General features: G+C 44.5%; 1 protein-coding gene across 1 annotated transcript in view; it reads left to right on the forward strand.

The window, feature by feature from the left end:
- Nucleotides 1–5832: 5832 nt before the first annotated feature.
- LOC120933282 (intercellular adhesion molecule 5-like) overlaps nt 5833–19581 on the forward strand; it is a 54556-nt gene continuing 40807 nt past the window's right edge. Inside the window, exon 1 of the mRNA XM_040346407.1 lies at nt 5833–6291. Within this exon, the coding sequence (XP_040202341.1) occupies nt 6234–6291 (58 nt within the window). The 5' untranslated portion in view covers nt 5833–6233. The remainder of the gene's footprint in view (nt 6292–19581) is intronic.

Below are 19581 nucleotides of genomic sequence, written 5' to 3' on the forward strand. Positions count from 1 at the left end.
CTTCGGGTTGGCTACGGCCCCCCGGGTGTTCACGAAGGTTCTAGCTCCAATCCTAGCCAAGCTAAGGATCCAAGGGGTCACGATCCTAGCATACCTGGACGACCTCCTAGTCATAGACCACTCATCTCCCGGCTTGGAACGAGCAGTGGCCCTCACGGTCCAATACCTCGAGAGGTTCGGCTGGGTCCTAAATCAAGAAAAGTCAACATTCCAGCCCACAAGGCAGTTGGAATATCTCGGCATGAGATTAGACACGGAACAACAAGGGGTGTTCCTACCTCTGAGGAAGGTCAAAGCCATCAAGGAATTAATCCTACTGGTTCTAAGCAAGAAAAAACCGACTATTCGCCTATGTATGAGATTACTAGGCAAGATGGTGGCTACTTTCGAGGCGGTGCCATACGCCCAGAGCCACACTCGCATCCTGCAGGCAGCCATCCTGTCAGCATGGAGCAGAAGGCCACAGGCCTTGGATATCCCGTTGCCTCTCTCATCAAGAGTCCGGCAAAGTCTGTGTTGGTGGTTAGACCCTCAGAATCTACTGAAGGGAAAATCTTTCAGCCCAGTGGCTTGGAAGATAGTGACCACAGACGCCAGCCTGACGGGCTGGGGAGCGATTGTGGATGGTTCCACTCGCCAAGGTATTTGGGCAAAGCCAGAGAAGCTTTTACCCATCAACATCTTGGAGCTCAGAGCTGTTCGACTAGCCCTCAGGGCTTGGACGTCGAAATTGCAGGGGCTCCCGGTGAGAATTCAATCAGACAATGCCACGGCAGTGGCATACATAAATCACCAAGGGGGGACCAGGAGTCAGGCCGCTCAGAGAGAAGTGAGCTTGATTCTCTTATGGGCAGAGGCTCATGTGCCCTGCATATCGGCAGTATTCATTCCCGGAGTGGACAACTTTCAGGCGGACTTCTTAAGCCGCCAGACTCTATGGCCGGGGGAATGGTCTCTGCATCCACAAGTCTTTCAAGCACTCTGCCAAAGATGGGGAGTGCCGGACGTGGATATCATGGCATCGAGACTCAACAAGAAGCTAGACAGGTTCATGTCCCGCTCAAGGGATCCGATGGCCTGCGGAACCGATGCTCTGGTTTGCCCTTGGCATCAGTTCAAGCTTCTTTATGCGTTTCCCCCGCTCCAGTTACTACCCCGCCTGCTGCGCAGGATCCGGGTGGAGCACATACCAGTTATCCTGGTAGCTCCAGCATGGCCCAGAAGGGCTTGGTACTCACTAATCCTAAGGATGGTAGTGGGACACCCTTGGACTCTGCCTCTAAGGCCAGACCTGCTATCGCAAGGTCCGATCCTCCACCCTGCCTTACGGCATCTAAATTTGACGGCCTGGAAGCTGAATCCTTGATTCTCAGGGGTAGAGGTCTGTCTCAGAAGGTAATCTCTACCCTAATCAGAGCCAGGAAACCGGTCTCTAGGGTGATTTATCACAGGGTCTGGAAGGCCTATATAGGCTGGTGCGAGTCCAAGCTATGGCTTCCTCGCAAGTTCACCATAGATAGAGTTTTAAGTTTTCTCCAGCTAGGAGTGGATAAAGGATTGGCATTAAGCACAATCAAAGGACAGATTTCTGCCCTGTCAGTGTGGTTTCAGCGGCCACTGGCCACCCACTCGCTGGTTAAGACCTTCCTTCAAGGGGTCTTACGTATTAAACCTCCAGTTAAATCCCCGCTTTGTCCGTGGGATTTAAATCTTGTTCTGTCGAGTTTACAGAAACAACCGTTTGAGCCGTTGGCTGAAGTTCCTTTGGTTCTACTGACAAGGAAGTTGGTGTTTTTGGTTGCCATAGTTTCCGCAAGAAGAGTTTCGGAACTGGCAGCCTTATCCTGTAAGGAACCATATCTTATATTTCATAAGGACAAGGTCGTTCTCCGCCCTCATCCTTCCTTCTTACCGAAGGTCATATCCAGTTTTCATTTGAACCAGGATTTGGTATTACCATCCTTCTTCCCTAAACCTACTTCCAGAAAGGAAGGGTTGCTGCATACCTTGGATATTGTCAGGGCCATGAAGGCCTATCTTAAAGCTACAGAGAAGATCCGGAAAACAGATGTCCTGTTTATTCTACCGGATGGGCCCAAGAAGGGGCAGGCAGCTGCAAAGTCCACCATTTCTAGGTGGATTAAGCAATTGATCACTCAGGCCTACGGCTTGAAAGGGTTGCCTCCTCCAGTATCATTAAGGGCTCATTCTACTAGAGCCATGGGCGCCTCCTGGGCAGCGCACCACCAGATCTCTATGGCTCAAGTTTGCAAGGCGGCAACCTGGTCTTCTGTCCACACATTTACAAAATTCTACAAGTTGGACGTAAGAAGGAATACTGATACTGCCTTCGGGCAGGCAGTGCTGCAGGCTGCAGTTTGAGACCCTCGGATTCCGGGGGCTCCTCTTTTTTTGAGTTAAATTTAAAATTTAAGATTATTTTTCTCAAATAAGTTGGATTTATTATGATTTGAGTATATCTCTAAATTAAATCCTTTTGTCTTGGAGATGTTCTCCCTCCCCTCATTGTAAGCATTGCTTTGGGACATCCCATATAGTAATGAATGCCGCTCTGTGTCCCGTGATGTAACGATAAAGAAAAAGAGATTTTTAATACAGCTTACCTGTAAAATCTTTTTCTTGGAGTACATCACGGGACACAGAGCTCCCACCCCTCTTTTGAGGACCATTTTGGGAGGCATACTGCTTGCTACAAAACTGAGGTACTCCTCCTATGGGAGGGGGTTATATAGGGAGGGGCATTTCCTGTTTGAAGATTGCCAGTGTCTACACCTGAAGGTACTCCATATAACCCATATAGTAATGAATGCCGCTCTGTGTCCCGTGATGTACTCCAAGAAAAAGATTTTACAGGTAAGCTGTATTAAAAATCTCTTTTTTTTAACCATAGTTCCCCTTTAAGATCTTTGTAATACATGTCTGTAAATTTTGTTTTAATGTGTTTTATTTAAAAGCTTTTGCAATAAAATTCTTTTTTTCCAAAGAAAAAAGTGTCTTTGTGATAAGGAATGTGCAATGGCCTAAAAAGTCTTAAAGTGATTGTAAACGTTCTTTAACAAAAAAAAAACATGTCATACTTACCCGTCCTGTGTAATTGTTTTGCACAGAGCAGTCCTGATCCTCCTCTTCTGTGTCCCCTGTCAGCACTCCTGGTGCTCCTGGCTCCTTCTGCCTTCTGGCTGCCCCCATTGCAAGCCCCTTGCAATGTATAAAAAAGTATATACTTTCGTGGGACAAAAATATAGCAAATAAAAAAAAATAGCATATAACATTGCGACACAAGTCATATTGTAATAAAAAGAGAAGTATGGGTTTTATTTTATTTCCATATGTATACTTGCCTAGGTAGATACAGCATCGGTCCGACGCTGTAATCTGTCCTGACGCCTCTACACTGAAAACGAAGCAATCAAACACAGCCGATCGCTTGGTTTTCAGAGCTCCGTGAGCAGAGTAGACTGTCAGTCACAGCTCTCTTCTCTGCTCCTCCTCGCTTATTGGAGCGCTGAACTGTGGAGGGGGCGGAGCGGCACACTCAGGCTCTCAGCTGCTTGCTGAGAGGCTGAGACGGCTCCCAGTTCAGGCACCTGGCGGATCCAGACTTCCATTGTCATGATGGCACGCGGACTTTTGATACAGCTTTTGTTATGCTCATGTGCCTTTAGTCCTATTTTTAGGGGGAAACTTTGTTTTCATACACTTTATGGATGTTGGCCTACAGAAGCAGATACATTTATTTTTTTCGTAATGTAATTATGGAATGTATAATATTTTTGGCACATTTGTAAGACCAGGCTGCAGAATCATCAGCTCTGTTAATTGGAAATATGGAGTAACCGTACATGCATTAAATGCTGTATCAATGTGATCACACCATGGGGCAGAAATGGTGGACTGCGTGTAGTATAAAAGTCCATTCGCACTATTGCCATCCTGCCTATACATGGATTTAAATTTGTCCAGTCCCAGCCTCACTGACCAACAAGTAGTCTTGGGAGCTCAACTTTCCAAAGAAAGATACAGATGTAAAATGCATTGCTGTATCTCTTAGCTTCAATTGCTGCCAGTGTGTCCATCAATTGCTGCCAGTGTGTCCATCAATTGCTGCCAGTGTGCCCATGAATTGTCTCTACTGTGCCCATCAATTGCTGCCAGTGTGCTCATCAATTGCCACTATTGTGCCCATCAATTGCTGCCAGTGTGCATCCCCCGCCCACCCGGCACTTACCTCTCTCGGTGGGGCAGCGGGTCATGGCAGCGATGTCCTCCACGCTCCTCGATGTCTTCTTCCATCCTCTCTTCCCATCCTCTGCTATGATTGGACGCCTAATAGTCTTAGTTAATATTCCAATCACACACCTTCCTGGATTTTAAAACGGCCAATAAGTGCAAAAATGGGTGCTGAAGCGATCACCAGCTGGGAACTGGAACAACAATCATACGAACATACTCGCCAGCACACCGCGGATCGTATAAAACGTCCAAAAGTTTAATGCAGTGAAAACATCACAAGGATTGCAACGTTTCGAGGCCGCGCAGGACCTCTTCACTTGCCTGACGAAGAGGTCCTGCGCGGCCTCGAAACGTTGCAATCCTTGTGATGTTTTCACTGCATTAAACTTTTGGACGTTTTATACGATCCGCGGTGTGCTGGCGAGTATGTTCTTATGGATGCCTAATAGGTCGCACCGCCACTGCTAACCAGACAGTTTATTGTACAGAAACTGATCCCCTGCAGCTGCTGAATGTCAGGTTCTCCTCCTCTCGCTCCCACAGGCATTCAGTGGCTGCAGGGAGATAATGGAGGGGGATCGGTTTCTCTATATGCCGCACCTCCTATCCAGGTCCTGTTGGCCTGCTGTTTACTCTCTCCTGGCCACCGCTGTCCTCTCTCCCGACCCTGCTTTGTTCTCTCCCGGCCCCACTTTGCTCTTTCCCGGCCCCCTCATCCCACCTGCGGCTCTGCCAGCTTCCCTAAATTTAGTCGATAATCTATACTGACCACTGACTCTGTTCATTCACAACTGAGGCATGGTAAACTGTTTTTACTATGCCTTAATTTATGAATTAATTGGAAGCTCTGTACAGAGTTATTCCTGTTCATTCATTCTGTGCTTCTCAGGCTCCAGAGATGGGGATTGAGGGTTGTGTCCTCAATCTCCTTTCTCTGATTCAAAGATGAAACATCAGAGGTATGTTTAGACATCTGATATTTTACCAAAGTCCCCCAATGGGGGGTCCTGAAAAAATCTTAAAACATAAAATTGTAAAAAACTTAAATAAATGAATGAAATGATAAAAATTATTAGAACAATAAAAAAAATAAAAAATAAACAACTACTGACAATAGTAGTCCAATGGAGTGGAGCAGGCTAAATATAACTAAAAGATACTGATAAACTGGTAGATGTCATTATTTGTAATTTGGTTAAAAGACAGAAACTAACTTGGAAACAGAGGAGTGGAGCAAAATGATACAAAACGCATCTAAATAGTTTATTAATACCTCTCTGATAGAGGCAAACTATAATGTTTTGATGAGGTGGTACATGGTCCCAGCACGGAAAGCAACCTTTGTCCCAGGGGCGTCCCCACGGTGCTTTAGAGGATGCAACACGGACGGCACCATGTATCACACTTGGTGGATGTGTCCGAAAGTGAGAAGGTTCTGGATACCCACATATAATTTTTTGTATGGGGGAGGAAGGGGCAACAGCGCAAGTAGCTAGTCTTGCCTAGGGCGCAAAATAGTCTAGCACCGGCCCTGGTGGAAGCTATCAATACAGCTTTGTATGTTTACCAAGTTACAAAGTATTACAAAGTACACGCTGGGTAAGGTCATTGCCATTTAGAAGGTGAGGAAGTGCCATCCTACACTGATTACATTGATTCTCCATTGGAAATGTTACTTTCTGTACTGTGTTTCTTTTTTTTTTATTTACCACCAACTGGAAAGCTCTTATCTGTATTGAAATGAATAGACTATGAGAATGTGAGCCGAAAGGAAGGAGCCTTTAGAATGTGCTTATGAATAAACTTCCGTTAGGCAAAACCTGTTGAGGGGAGGTCCATCGTTACAGGAAATTTCACTTTACGTACCACAAGATATCAGCATTCTGAGCTACAGGGGATAAGAGAGAGAAAGCAACTGACTTGCATCATCGAGGTCTTCAACATTACAGCTCAGCTTATTCTCTGCATCAAACCTCACCATGGGAATCTATTGGGTCCTTCTGGCATTGTTCCATGTGGCGGTCTTCGTTTATACAGGTATGATCTGTGTGTGTATGGATGTTCAATGTTATTTGAATAGTTGGACATGAATATGCCACTGGGCTTTGCATAGCATATAGAACCCTCTGGGGCTGATTTACTAAAACTGGAAAGGGAAAAATCTGGTGCAGCTCTGCATAGAAACCAATCAGCTTCAAGGTATTTTAATCAAAGCTTAATTGAACAAGCTGAAGTTAGAAGCTGATTGGCTACCATGCACAGCTGCACCAGATTTTGAACTCTCCAGTTTTAGTAAATCAACACCCTATGTCAAGTTACTGCACCATTAGAGCTTACAGTCTAATTTCCATAGTGCAGTCATACAGCAGGTTCATCATTTTGGTTAGGAGGTATTTTGGCTGTGAGAGGGAAGTAAAGAATCTGGAAAAAAAATGCATATGAGCACGTGGAAAACGGACAACTCCCTGCACATAATGTCCTTTTCATAGACGACTTCAGAAGTCCAGAGTGGCATGACCAAGCAGGCCATACATCAAGCAAATGTTATCTGGTTCCGAATGAACTGGACAAAATTTGATCAGTGAGTGGCCCTTTTATCAAATCAAACAAGCCAGGCAGAAAACTATCAGCCAAACGGCTCATGCATCCAATCAGATGCAGGCAATAGTTGTGAATTCTGAGTCCGACAGCTGGTGGCACCGGCTGTCAGGATACAATGGTGGCAACAGAAGATGTAGCCATCCACCTTGTTTAGTGTGAATGGAGGAATCTATTAGGCTGGGTTCACATATGTTCCGCCACGGGTTCCAGCTTGCATTTCTGTTCACCGGTTCAGGTGCAATTCAGGTCAGAATTTTTGCTTGAGTTTGCACCTGAACCGGACCCAAAAACGCACAGGACCCTTTTGGAATTCGCACCACGGACGTCCCTCACCTGTGTGAACCGACTCCATTCAGAGCCAGTCACACTCGCATGTCATGTGAATTGGATACAGTGAAAATTCACGAAAATTCGCATTTGTGTGAACCCAACCTTACATTTTTTTCATTAAGACCCCTTCCACACTGAATGTGCTTTTCAGGTGATTTAGTGCTAAAAATAGCGCCTGTAAAGCACCTGAATAGCGCCTCTCAAGCCTCCCCAGTGTGAAAACCTGAGTGCTTGCAGGACGGCAATAAAAAGTCCTGCAAGCAGCATCTTTGGGGCAGTGCGCCCTATAGGCTCACTATGCAAGCCACTTAGGGCCCCACAAAGCTGCAGAGGGCCCCCCAAATTGCTAGAGGCCCCGCCTGGTGAGAAGCAATTTTCAGCCCCTCATCCCGCTTCTCACTTTAATGTAAGATGTAATTTCCGACAGTGCCCCCCGCTTCTCAACTTTAATGTGACATGTAATTTTGCTCAGGTCCCCAGGGAGGTCAGGATCGGCACTGTGCACTGTATACACCGCGCCTATACCGCCCTTGCCATTGAAATCAATGGGCAGCGCTTCGGCAGCAACACTTTTTGGGAGATTTTAACCCCTTGTTTACCCATTCTTTGGGATTAAAAATTCCCCGCTCCCGCCCGCACAGTTCCGGTAAAGTTAACGACCGGGTTGTCTGAGTGTGAAAGTAGCATAAGACCGCAAACTGAACAAAAGAAATGTATGGGTATATGGTCAGTTCTAGCATGCTGCCCAGTACACGAATAATTGTTACAAAAGAACCCCAAATTTAAAAATTTTTACTGGGGGTTTAACTTTGTCTTCCACTAAGTATACAGTATATATATTGTAGAACTTAAATGTATATCCAGTCCTCACACTGTTCTGCTCAGGAAATTTTTAAATTAGTTCCCTGGCACCTTTTCCTGCTGAGCTGATTTATGTATATGGTTACACCATCAATACCTTTTTACACGTATATTTTTTGGGCTAAGCTGAAAGTCTGGGCTGGGGTAGGATAATGATCAAATTTGTAAATAGCTTTCATTAGCTGTTCTGTTCCATGATGCTCATAGACGTTCATGAAGGTTCTACTGTGCTCAGGGCACACATTTTCTGCCACGTGGGAACTGTAGAAACAATGTAATGACTCATCTATAAGATGTGTGACTCTGCGCCAAAAATATACCAACGGAAAAAACTAGAAGTGACAAAAAAGAAACAAAGCAAAAAGAAAAAAAAAATCAAATCAAATTTGCATTTTGTCAGAGCTTCTGCGGGTCTCCTAATGTGCTATACCAAAACACAGTGAAGAATTATACCAATACAGAAACCATGCCACTCTTTTTTACAATAAAAAAGGACACATCAACTATGCAAAATGTGGCATATACATAATCCTTGAAAAAGAAAAAGAAAAAGATCCAAAGTCCCATATCTCTGTGTGATAATATAAAGTTCTTGTGCTTATATGAAGACAAAACAGGTGCTTCAATCTCAGGTGTCTCGACATTGACTGGCACTCACTTACCATAAGGTATTGACCTACTATAGCTAGAAAGGTCAATGCACACTTTTTTGGGGTACTTGTGCTTTAACCACTTCAGCCCCGGAAGAATTTACCCCCTTTCTGAACAGAGCACTTTTTTGCGATTCGGCACTGCGTCGCTTTAACTGACAATTGTGCGGTCGTGCAACGTGGCTCCCAAACAAAATTGGTGTCCTTCTTTTCCCACAAATAGAGCTTTCTTTTGGTGGTATTTGATCTCCTCTGTGTTTTTTTTTTTTTTGCGCTATAAACAAAAAAAGAGCAACAATTTTGAAAAAAAAATATATACCGTATTTATCGGCGTATACCGCGCACTATTTTGCCCTGAAAATCAGGGCAACATCGTGGGTGCGCGGTATACGCCGATACCCGCTTTCCCGCCACGAGTTTGAATACTGCGAGCGCAGTACACTCGTGTATCTTCGGGCAGTCTCGGCGCCTCTCGCGCTGACGTCCTGAGCGTACAGGATGTCAGCGCGAGAGTTGCCGAGCCTGCCCGACGATACACGAGTGTACTGCGCTCGGTATATGTCGGCGCAGTATTCAAACTCGGCGCGGAAAACGAGCGGGGGGGACGCGAGGACGCCGCAGAAGGACGCCGGACCCGACGAAGAGGACCCCCGGAAGCCGCAGAAAGACCCGTACCCGACGAAGAGGACCCACGGAAGCTGCAGAAGGACCCGTACCCGACGAAGAGGACCCCCGGAAGCCGCAGAAGGACCCGTACCCGACGAAGAGGACCCCCGGAAGCCGCAGAAGGACCCGTACCTGACGAAGAGGACACCCGAAGCCGTAGACGGACGCCGGTCCGCCGATGGACGCCGCACAAGACACCAAAACTGTGAGTACAAAAAAACTTTTTTTCCACAGGATTCGGGGCAACTTTAGGGGTGCGCGGTATACGCGGGAGCGGTATTTTTTACTTTTTGCTATAATTAGTATCCCCAAAAAATGTATAAAAAACTAACTTCTTTCTCAGTTTATGTCGATATGTATTCTTCTACATATTTTTGGTAAAAAAAAAAAATCGCAATAAGAGTATATTGATTAGTTTGCGCACAATTTATAACGCCTACAAAATAGGGGATAGTTTTATGGCATTTTTATTAATTTTTATTATTATTTTTTTTACTAGTAATAGTGGCGGTCTGCGATTTTTATCGTGACTGCGACATTATGGTGGACACATCGGACACTTTTGACACTATTTTGGGACCATTGTCATTTACACAGCGATCAGTGCTATAAAAAATCCCGATTACTGTGTAAATGACACTGGCAGGGAAGGGGTTAATCACTTGGGGGCGAGGAAGGGGTTAAGTGTGTCCTAGGGAGTGATTCTAACTGTGGAGGGGCTGGACTACCAGTGACACGACAGTTTACACAGGCATACCCCTGTTCTGCAGCTCCGTGACACGATCGCGGGACATCGGCGGACATTGAGTCTGTGGATCCCACGGGCACAGTCACGGAACTCGCAGCGGGTGCATGCCCGCACAGCAGGCTTTTTAAAGCAATGTACAGGTACGTTGCTTTGCCCACAGGAGCAATTCTGCTAACGTATATATGTGTGAAGCGGTCGGCAAGTGGTTAATCTTTAAGCGCTCAGTGCTTTGGGTCTTCTACTTGCAATGTACCACCGCTCATGTAATAAAATATCAGGGGAGAGGTCTCATAGCGTAAAACCATACATTTATTAAAAGACATTGGGCCATATTCTGAGTAAAGTTACGATGGAGTAACTCAGGATACTCCATCGTATCTCCCTTTTTTGGCCCGTGTATCTATGCTCCTGATTCTCAGAATCATTTTTGCATAGATACACTTAAGATCCGCCATCTGTAAGTCACTTACACTGGCGGATCTTAAATGCAATGACGCCGGCCGCCGCTAGATGGCATTTAAGTGAAGGAGTCATTTGCGTATGCAAATGATCCTTCTACGCCGATTCACGAACGAGTTCGCGTCGCGTAACCGTCGCTAACGTAGTTTGCGTAAGCGGAAACTTACCCCTGCTATATGAGGGGTAAGTTTCCGCAAGTCTCGCGTAGGCCATGTTACGGATGGCGTCGGGTCCCCGTCGTGTTTTTTCGTCGGATACGTCGTTTACGTAAGTCGTTCTTGGATACGACTTTACGTCAATGACGCACACGTCGGCGTCATTGACGTTTTCCGCCGAGAACTGGAGCATGCGCACTGGGCTTTTTGCAGCCCGGCGCATGCCCAGTTCTTTTGTATCGGGGGCGCGCTTCATTTGAATAGAAGCCGCCCCCTTGGAGATCCGCCAGGCTACGCCGGGACACTTACACTCCGCTGTCCCAACTTATGGAGCAAGTGGTTGGGGAATACAACACCTGCTCCAGTAAGTTGGGACAGCGGAGTGTAAGTGCCCTAAGCGAAGCTGGCGGAGATTTACTCAGAATATGGCCCCGTGTAACAAAACGTCCCACACTCTGCTTGAGTGCTATTGTCATACGCCGTATCCTCCCAGTCTGAATATAGATATCAGATACTCCAAACCGCTGACAACCAATAACTAGGCAGTACTCATTTGGTTGCTCTGAACTGCTTACTGAAACACAGGTACACACACATGGGTTGGACTTGATGGACTTTTTTCAACCTCACCTACTATATAACTAAGTAACTACACAAAGGTAACACTCGGCACAATCCCCCCTCTTTGCATTCAGGGCGGGTTAGACTGTCCAATTAGCAGGAATTTGCTCCCTCCACTCTCACAGCTAATCTACATACACATCCCATAATACCCAAGGCAGACAGACACAATGGAATACAGCCACACCCCAAACGACCCAACACAGAGCACACCATAGTATGAGACAATATATATATACTGTATATATATATATATATATATATATATATATACACACACACACACACACACACAACATTCCAGTGTGGTTTTACAGTGAGTCCGATTAGTACAGATCAGACTGGGGTTCTCAGTCACCCTGTGCCCCTATTAGAGAGACACTGGGTGACTTAGACATAGGATGTGCATGGGGAGCTGAAACAAGGGTTTCCCAACCTCCCCAAGGGATTCTGGGTTCCACGGGCCCCCCACCCAAAGTGACTCCCATCACAGACATATATACAGATACATTAAACTTACATTTTTCAGGTGCCTATGACAACCGGCACCAAGTGTAAGCAGCTTGTATGGGGAAACAGTGGCCGCCGCTGTCACGATTCCCAGAAGCTGCGTATGTTCCAACCCAAAATGCGCGCATTGACTTATCTAGCGATAGTAGGTCAATACTTTAAAGTGAGTGTCAGTCTATGTGGGGACGCCAGATGGCACCTGAGATTGGAGCACCTGTTTTGTCTTTATATACAGTGCCTTTAAAAAGTATTCATACCCCTTCAAATTTTCCACATTTTGTCATGTTACAACCAAAATACATAGCGGGTTTTTATTATGGATAAGGTCAAGATATAGAAAAATTACAGTGATAGGATATGTACAAATGTATGGTTCACTCACAATGTATATTATACAAAAGAGTTGGTTAATCAAATGGAAAAGTACATAACATGGATTTAAACCCATAAAATGCTCCATAGAGAAGAGGTAGCAGAAGTTTATCCTAAACAAGAGATATAAAATTCCAGAGAATCAATTTTTTTGGTATATATGCATGGAATCATATAATGTGTGATGAATTTTCTCAGGTAATTTGATGTTTGTCATGCGTTTGAGAATCTGGGGCCAGGGTACATTAGAGGAGCGCCAATTAAAGGCAATGGCCCAATGGATAGAGCTAAATAGGGTATGGATTAATCTAGTGCTAGCTATTGGTATATCCTGTATGGGGGAGAATAAGAGACATATTTGGGGTGTTAATGGGATCTTTCTACCGGATATTTTTTCTATTATGAGACTAGCATTATAAAAAAAAGTAAAAAGTATTCAGCGCTGGAAATAAATAGATTGTATATAAATAAATAAATATGCAAGCCAGCACTAAGGATAAATTCATAAACAATTCCCAAAATTACTAAAAGTGAAAAAACAGTGCAGCGCAAATATAAAATAAACTATGCATAAATAAATTCATAGAGAAAATTCATAAAGAAAATTCATACAGAAAATTCATATGAGAAAAGAGTCCGTGTGAGTGAAAGTCCATAAACAGTGATAGATCCAGGAATCCAATCAATAGATCCACATAAGGTGCAAGTGAATTTGACCTTAAAAGGTCACAGGGCATATCAGTAATAACCACAAGATCAGGCTGAGACGTCTATGGGATGACTGGCGACTGAGAGCACTTTATGTGGATCTATTGATTGGATTCCTGGATTTATTGATTGATTGATTGATTTTTGAGCTTAATTTATCACTGTTTATGGACTTTCACTCACACAGGTTTTGGGTTTTGGTTATTTCTGTGATATAAGTGGTCTAGTTCTTTTGTAAGGGACCTTATATCCGCAAGTTTGGATTTGTTTTTAATAGATGCAATATTTATCAGATGGCCTCTAATTACAGCTTTATGAGCCATCCATATAGTTGTTGGTGACATATCTGATGGTGATACATTATGTGCAAAATATTGTTCAAGGTAAGATAGAATTTCTTGGTTGGTTGTTGGGTCTGTGAGCAAGGAATCGTTTATACGCCATGAGTGTGTTGTGTTTGCTAGACCTATATGTGAGGTGTTGAAGGAAATTATATGATGATCTGACCAAGTACATGTGTGGATATCCGCTTTAGAGGAATTGGCCAGTAGGCCAGTAAGGATTTTTTTGGGTTTGTTCACACGGACTGGTATTTATTCGCTTGATAATTTTCAGGTTTCTACCTAATTTAGGAATCAACCCCTTCTTGTTATCTTATTAAGGTTTCTCAGACCTATTTACAGATATAATTTTTTTTTCACTCAGTCAGTGTTTCATCATTTTAATTGATATTTATCTAGAACTTCATTGTCACTAGTGTCACATTTTAGCTTACGACAGCGCAGCTCTTCCTTTGACCATTATTATTAGTGTTGTATAACATTTTTAGTTGCCGCTTTACCATTTATCCAATCAGCCCAGTACACCCCTCTTTTTTATAATGAATCACAAGTCCCAGGGTTGAGCATATAGTAAGATTGGCATAGTTCTAATAACATGGCTATCAATGTCTTCGTTAGAGATATAGTACTATCTGAGAGAGCGATAAGTCTGTAGACCGCCATGTTACTGTTTGTATCGTCACACATATATATAGCATTAGGGGTGCAACGGATCACAGTTGATCCGTGATCCGAACGGGTCACCCCCTTCGGATCGGATCACACTGTGATCCGCGGATTGCCACGGCTCCAGAGCTAGGCCGAAGCCGCGGCCTTTCCTAATGTTACGGCGGCGGCTCCGGAGCTAGGCCAAAGCCGCAGCCTTTCCTAATGTTATGGCCGCGGCTTCGGCCTACCTCCAGAGCCGCGACCATAATGCTAGGAAAGGCCGCGGCTTCGGCCTAGCTCCGGAGCCGCCGCCGTAACATTAGGAAAGGCCGCGGCTTCGGCCTAGCTCCGGAGCCGCGGCCATCTTGGTACACCCGCAGAGGAGGAGCCCGCACTCGGACACACCGCTCGGGGAGTGCCTGTCGGTACTAGCTGAGGGGGGGGGTCACTGTACTGAGGGGGGGTCACTGTACTGAGGGGGGGTCACTGTACTGAGGAGGGGTCACTGTACTGAGGAGGGGTCACTGTAATGAGGAGGGGGGGTCACTGTAATGAGGAGGGGGGGTCACTGTACTGAGGGGGGGTCACTGTACTGAGGGGGGGTCACTGTACTGAGGAGGGGTCACTGTACTGAGGAGGGGTCACTGTACTGAGGGGGGTCACTGTACTGAGGGGGGGTCACTGTACTGAGGGGGGTCACGGTACTGAGGAGGGGGGTCACTGTACTGAGGGGGGGTCACTGCTGAGGAGGGGGGATCACTGTACGGAGGGGGGATCACTGTACGGAGGGGGGATCACTGTGAGGAGGCGGGGGGATCACTGTGAGGAGGGGGGGGGATCACTGTGAGGAGGGGGGGGATCACTGTCAGGAGGGGGGGATCACTGTGAGGAGGGGGGGGTCACTGTACTGAGAGGAGGGGGGGTGTCTGCACTGAGGGGGTACTATAGTTGGTGGGGGGGGGGGACATGTGGATATTACAGTGGGGGAGATTTTTTTTTTTTTGCCGATCCGAAAAATGATCCGATCCGTGACTCCTGATCCGAGGAACGATCCGAACCGTGAGTTTTTTGATCCGTTGCACCCCTATATAGCATCATTATACACATCAATATCAAGTGTGGGTATTCTCTGGTTGAACTTTCTATATCCAATAACCTAAAGAAACAATTACCATATAAAATTATATTCTTATCAAACATTAACTGAAGGGCAAACTGCAAAAGGCAGTTTGACCTAAAAACAAATAAACAAGGACTGTAAAGTCCATAACTCACACAGGGAGCCACATCATGGGGGACCCAAAAAAAAGGTTTAAAAGCAATAAAAATACTGCCAGGCAGCCCATGTGGGGACTTCCAAATGCGAGCTGGGGGACGATCAAGCGGAGGCTGAGAGTCTCAACATCCCTCTATAACTAATGATATCAGATTGAAAAAAAAAAAAAAGAACGCGTGCATGCCTGTATATTATATGACCCGAAAAAGAAAACAAAAAAAAACACTTAAGGACCGCCTCCTGCACATATACGTCGTCAGAATGGCACGGCTGGGCACATGTATGTACAGGTACGTCCTGTACTAGCGCCCAGCCGTGGTTTGAGGGCGCGCGCCCGTGGCGCGCCCGTGGCGCGCTCCTGCGACCCGGTCCGAAGCTCCGTGATCGGGACCACGGGACCCGCAGACCCAATCACCGCTGGAGTCCTGCGATCGGTCCCCGGAGCTGAAGAACGGGGAGAGCTGTATGTAAACCCGGTTTCCCCGTTCTTCACTGTGGCGGCTGCATCGATCGTGTCATCCCTTTTATAGGGGAACACAATCGATGACGTCACACCTACAGCCACACCCCCCTACAGTTGTAAACACACTTCAGGTCACACATAACCCCATCAGCGCCCCCTGTGGTTAACTCCCAAACTGCAACTGGCATTTTCACAATAAACAATGCATTTTAAATGCATTTTTTGCTGTGAAAATTACAATGGTCCCAAAAATGTGTCAAAATTGTCCGAAGTGTCCGCCATAATGTCGCAGTCACAAAAAAAATCGCTGATCGCCGCCATTAGTAGTAAAAAAAAAAGCAATTAATAAAAATGCAATAAAACTATCCCCTATTTTGTAAACGCTATAAATTTTGCGCAAACCAACCGATAAACGCTTATTGCGATTTTTTTTTACCAAAAATATGTAGAAGAATACGTATCGGCCTAAACTGAGGGAAAAAAATGTTTTATATATTTTTGGGGGATATTTATTATAGCAAAAAGTAAAAAATATTGCATTTTTTTTTCAAAATTGTCGCTCTATTTTTGTTTATAGCGCAAAAAATAAAAACCGCAGAGGTGATTAAATACCACCAAAAGAAAGCTCTATTTGTGGGAAAAAAAGGACGACAATTTTGTTTGGGAGGTATGTCGCACGACCACGCAATTGTCAGTTAAAGCGACGCAGTGCCGAATCGCAAAAAGGGGCCTGGTCTTTTACCTGCATTTTGGTCCGGGTCTTAAGTGGTTAACATGAGTATTAGAGCGTATAAATTGCAAGATAGTGAGCAATATACAGAGAAAAATGTACTAAGTACAAAAAAGTAAAAAAAAAAGGGGGGGGGGCCATCTTGAAGTGTTTGTTTGTGGCTTGACAGAGATCTGAAAAAACAGTTCTTTGAATAAAAAAAAAATTAGTTTTTCTTACTACTTTTCAAGTTTTTTGTTGTAATGTGTCAAAATGTGGAAAATGTCCTTGTCAAAGTATTTTATTGATTGAATAAGCAAGTAAATTACAATACAGTTGTAATAAATATTACAATGAGCCATACGTGTTTAATAGAAATGGTAAAACTCTAAGGTCCAACAGTAAACTACCGATGGGTAGGTTATTTAAAGCGGGGATTCACCCTAAAAAAAAATTCTAACATTACATTGAGCTGACTTCTGACACTGACAGTATGCTGATCGTTTTTTTTTTCCGTGCATACCGTTTTATCGCCATTTTTCACCCCTGCTTCCGGGTAGTGAATCTGGCGGGAGTGGGCGTTCCTATTCACAGGCTAAGTGATTGACGACTGCGAGTCGGCTCTATATGGCGCTAGACGGCGCCTGCACACCGACGTTTTCGGCTTCTTTCGGCAACTCGTGACGCGGTCGTATGCGCCGGTGGGAAGCTTTTCTCATCACGTCAATCACTTGGCCTGTGAATAGGAACGCCCACTCCCGCGGGATTCACTACCCGGAAGCAGGGGTGAAAAACGGTATGTACGAAAAAAAAAAAAAAGATCAGTATACTGTCAGTGTCAGAAGTCAGCTCAATGTAATGTTAGAATTTTTTTTTAGGGTGAACCCCCGCTTTAACTACTATAAAAAAAGAAAACATACGTTCGTTAATAAAACGTGAGATAACTGACTTTGGTGGAAATTATGCTACCGTAACAGGTAATCGCTTGGATCAGAACTATTAAAACCGTTAAGTAGAATAATACTTTATTGCTTTTCAGAAAATAAGGAAAAAAAAAAATAATACCAAAAATAAATTTAAAAGAAAGAGGGGGGGGTAGAGAGAAAAATGTGGAAAATTTCAAGGTGTATGAATATTTTTTCAAGGCACTGTAAGCACAAGCACTTTATATTATCACACAGAGATATGGGACCTTGGATCTAATTTTTTTCACGGATTATGTATATATATCACTTTTTGCATAGTTGATGTGTCCTTTTTTATTGTAAAAAAAGAGAAACATGGTTTCTGTATTAGTATAAATGGAAATACTCAAGTTGTAGACTGAACCTCATAGCATCAAGCAGCATTTGAATATTTCAGAAGCCTGTACATACTTGATACAACAAATTAGGAAATAAATAGTAATAAAGTTAATGGTCTGACCGCTCTACCACGTCACTGCAATCCCCCAAATTCTATGCATGTACTATGTTTCGTTATTTGCTTATGACTGGACATGACCTCTAAGCTCCCACACACAACAGAACTCTGAGGCTAAAGTACAATGGAACCTCAGTTTAAGAGTAACTTGGTTTGAGAGCTTTTTGATTTGCTAGCAACCTTAAAAAAAAAAAAATCTGACTCGGTTTGCGAGTGTTGACTCGCAAGACGAGCAGAAATCAAGCTAAATAGGCCTGCAGTACCTCATTTGGCCTGAGGTACCGGGGCGCAGGAGCAGAGAAAAGCCAAACATTGGCATGCAGTACCTCATTTGGCCTGAGGTAAGGGGGCGCAGGAAACAAGCCGAAGTGTCCTCAGGCCTTTTCGTCCGTTTTCGGCACTCTCTGGCGCCCCCACCTCTGTCCGCATTCGGTATTGCATCCCATTGAAGTCAATGCGGAACAAATTATTTTTGTTTCTATTGACTTCAATGGGAAAACTCGCTTTAATATGTACTTTGGATTACGAGCTACTCTCCTGGAACGGATTATGCTCGTAATCCGAGGTTCAACTGTATAACTAAAGGCAAAACTTTTTTTTTTGTATTGGATAGAGTGGAGAGAGATTAGAACCCCTGTCAGTGTTCATTCCTGTCTGTGCTCCCATTAAAGAGGAAGTAAACCCTGATGGGTTTTACTTCCTCTTTGTTCCCCTGCAAAGTAAAAGCATAATGGGATAGTATGCATCGCATACTAGCCCATTATGTGGAACTTACCTGCAAACGAAGCCTGTGCTGTCCCCGCTTGTGGCCGCATCCATTTTCACCCCTCTTCCTTTAGGGGCTGCGGACTTCAGCTCTGTTCCTGGCCAGAGATGCGTGAAGTCACTCCCACGCGGGAGCCATCAGTCACGACACTTGCGAGTGAAGAAACGCACAGAGGGCTTTATTCTAGGCTTACTTTAGGTAAAAGTCACAATCAGAGGTTTACAACCACTTTAAGGAGATCCCTCCTCTCTATTTGTCCTGTTTACCATTATCAGTGAAAGTGAAAGAAAATCCCAAATTTTGGGTTGTCCTCAGAAAAGTAATAGGGGGGAAATCTTCCAATGAGGATACTAGTTCTGGTGTACATATACAAATACATATATCCAAATAAACAAAAATATATATGAAAATTGCCATATTGTAAAAAGAGCCTATGTTCACGAGAAAGTCAAAAAATCGCTCTCTCATAACATCACATTGCAACTGAGTATATAAGGCATTGTGCAAATACATGTGTTTTGCTACACAAATATAAATGACCTCATCATAAGACATAAAAACAAAAAAAAGTAGCAAAAGCCTGCACAATGTTAAGAAATACGATGTTGCCAACTAAACTGTTAGTGTAACAGAGAGGACACAAGAACAAAACTAGAGAGAGGGAACATTAGATGCAAATGTTGTGTTCAAACACTGACAGACAGACCAGTCCCGTATCTTGAGTATAGCCCCACAAGTCAGGGTTTGACAAATTTGCTTGGAATCTAGGAGCCAGCTAAAAAAGTTAGGAGCCAGAAAACGCACCCCGTCCCGACGAGCTTGCGCGCAGAAGCGAACACATACGCGAGCAGCGCCCGCATATGTAAACGGTGTTCAAACCACACATGTGAGGTATCGCTGCGATTGGTGAGCGAGAGCAATAATTCTAGCCCTAGACCTCCTCTGTAACTCAAAACACGCAACCTGTAGATTTTTTTAAACGTCGCCTATGAAGATTTTAAAGGGTAAAAATTTGTCGGCA

This window comes from Rana temporaria, chromosome 3, assembly GCF_905171775.1.
Source record: "Rana temporaria chromosome 3, aRanTem1.1, whole genome shotgun sequence".
Classification (NCBI taxonomy): Eukaryota; Metazoa; Chordata; class Amphibia; order Anura; family Ranidae; genus Rana; species Rana temporaria.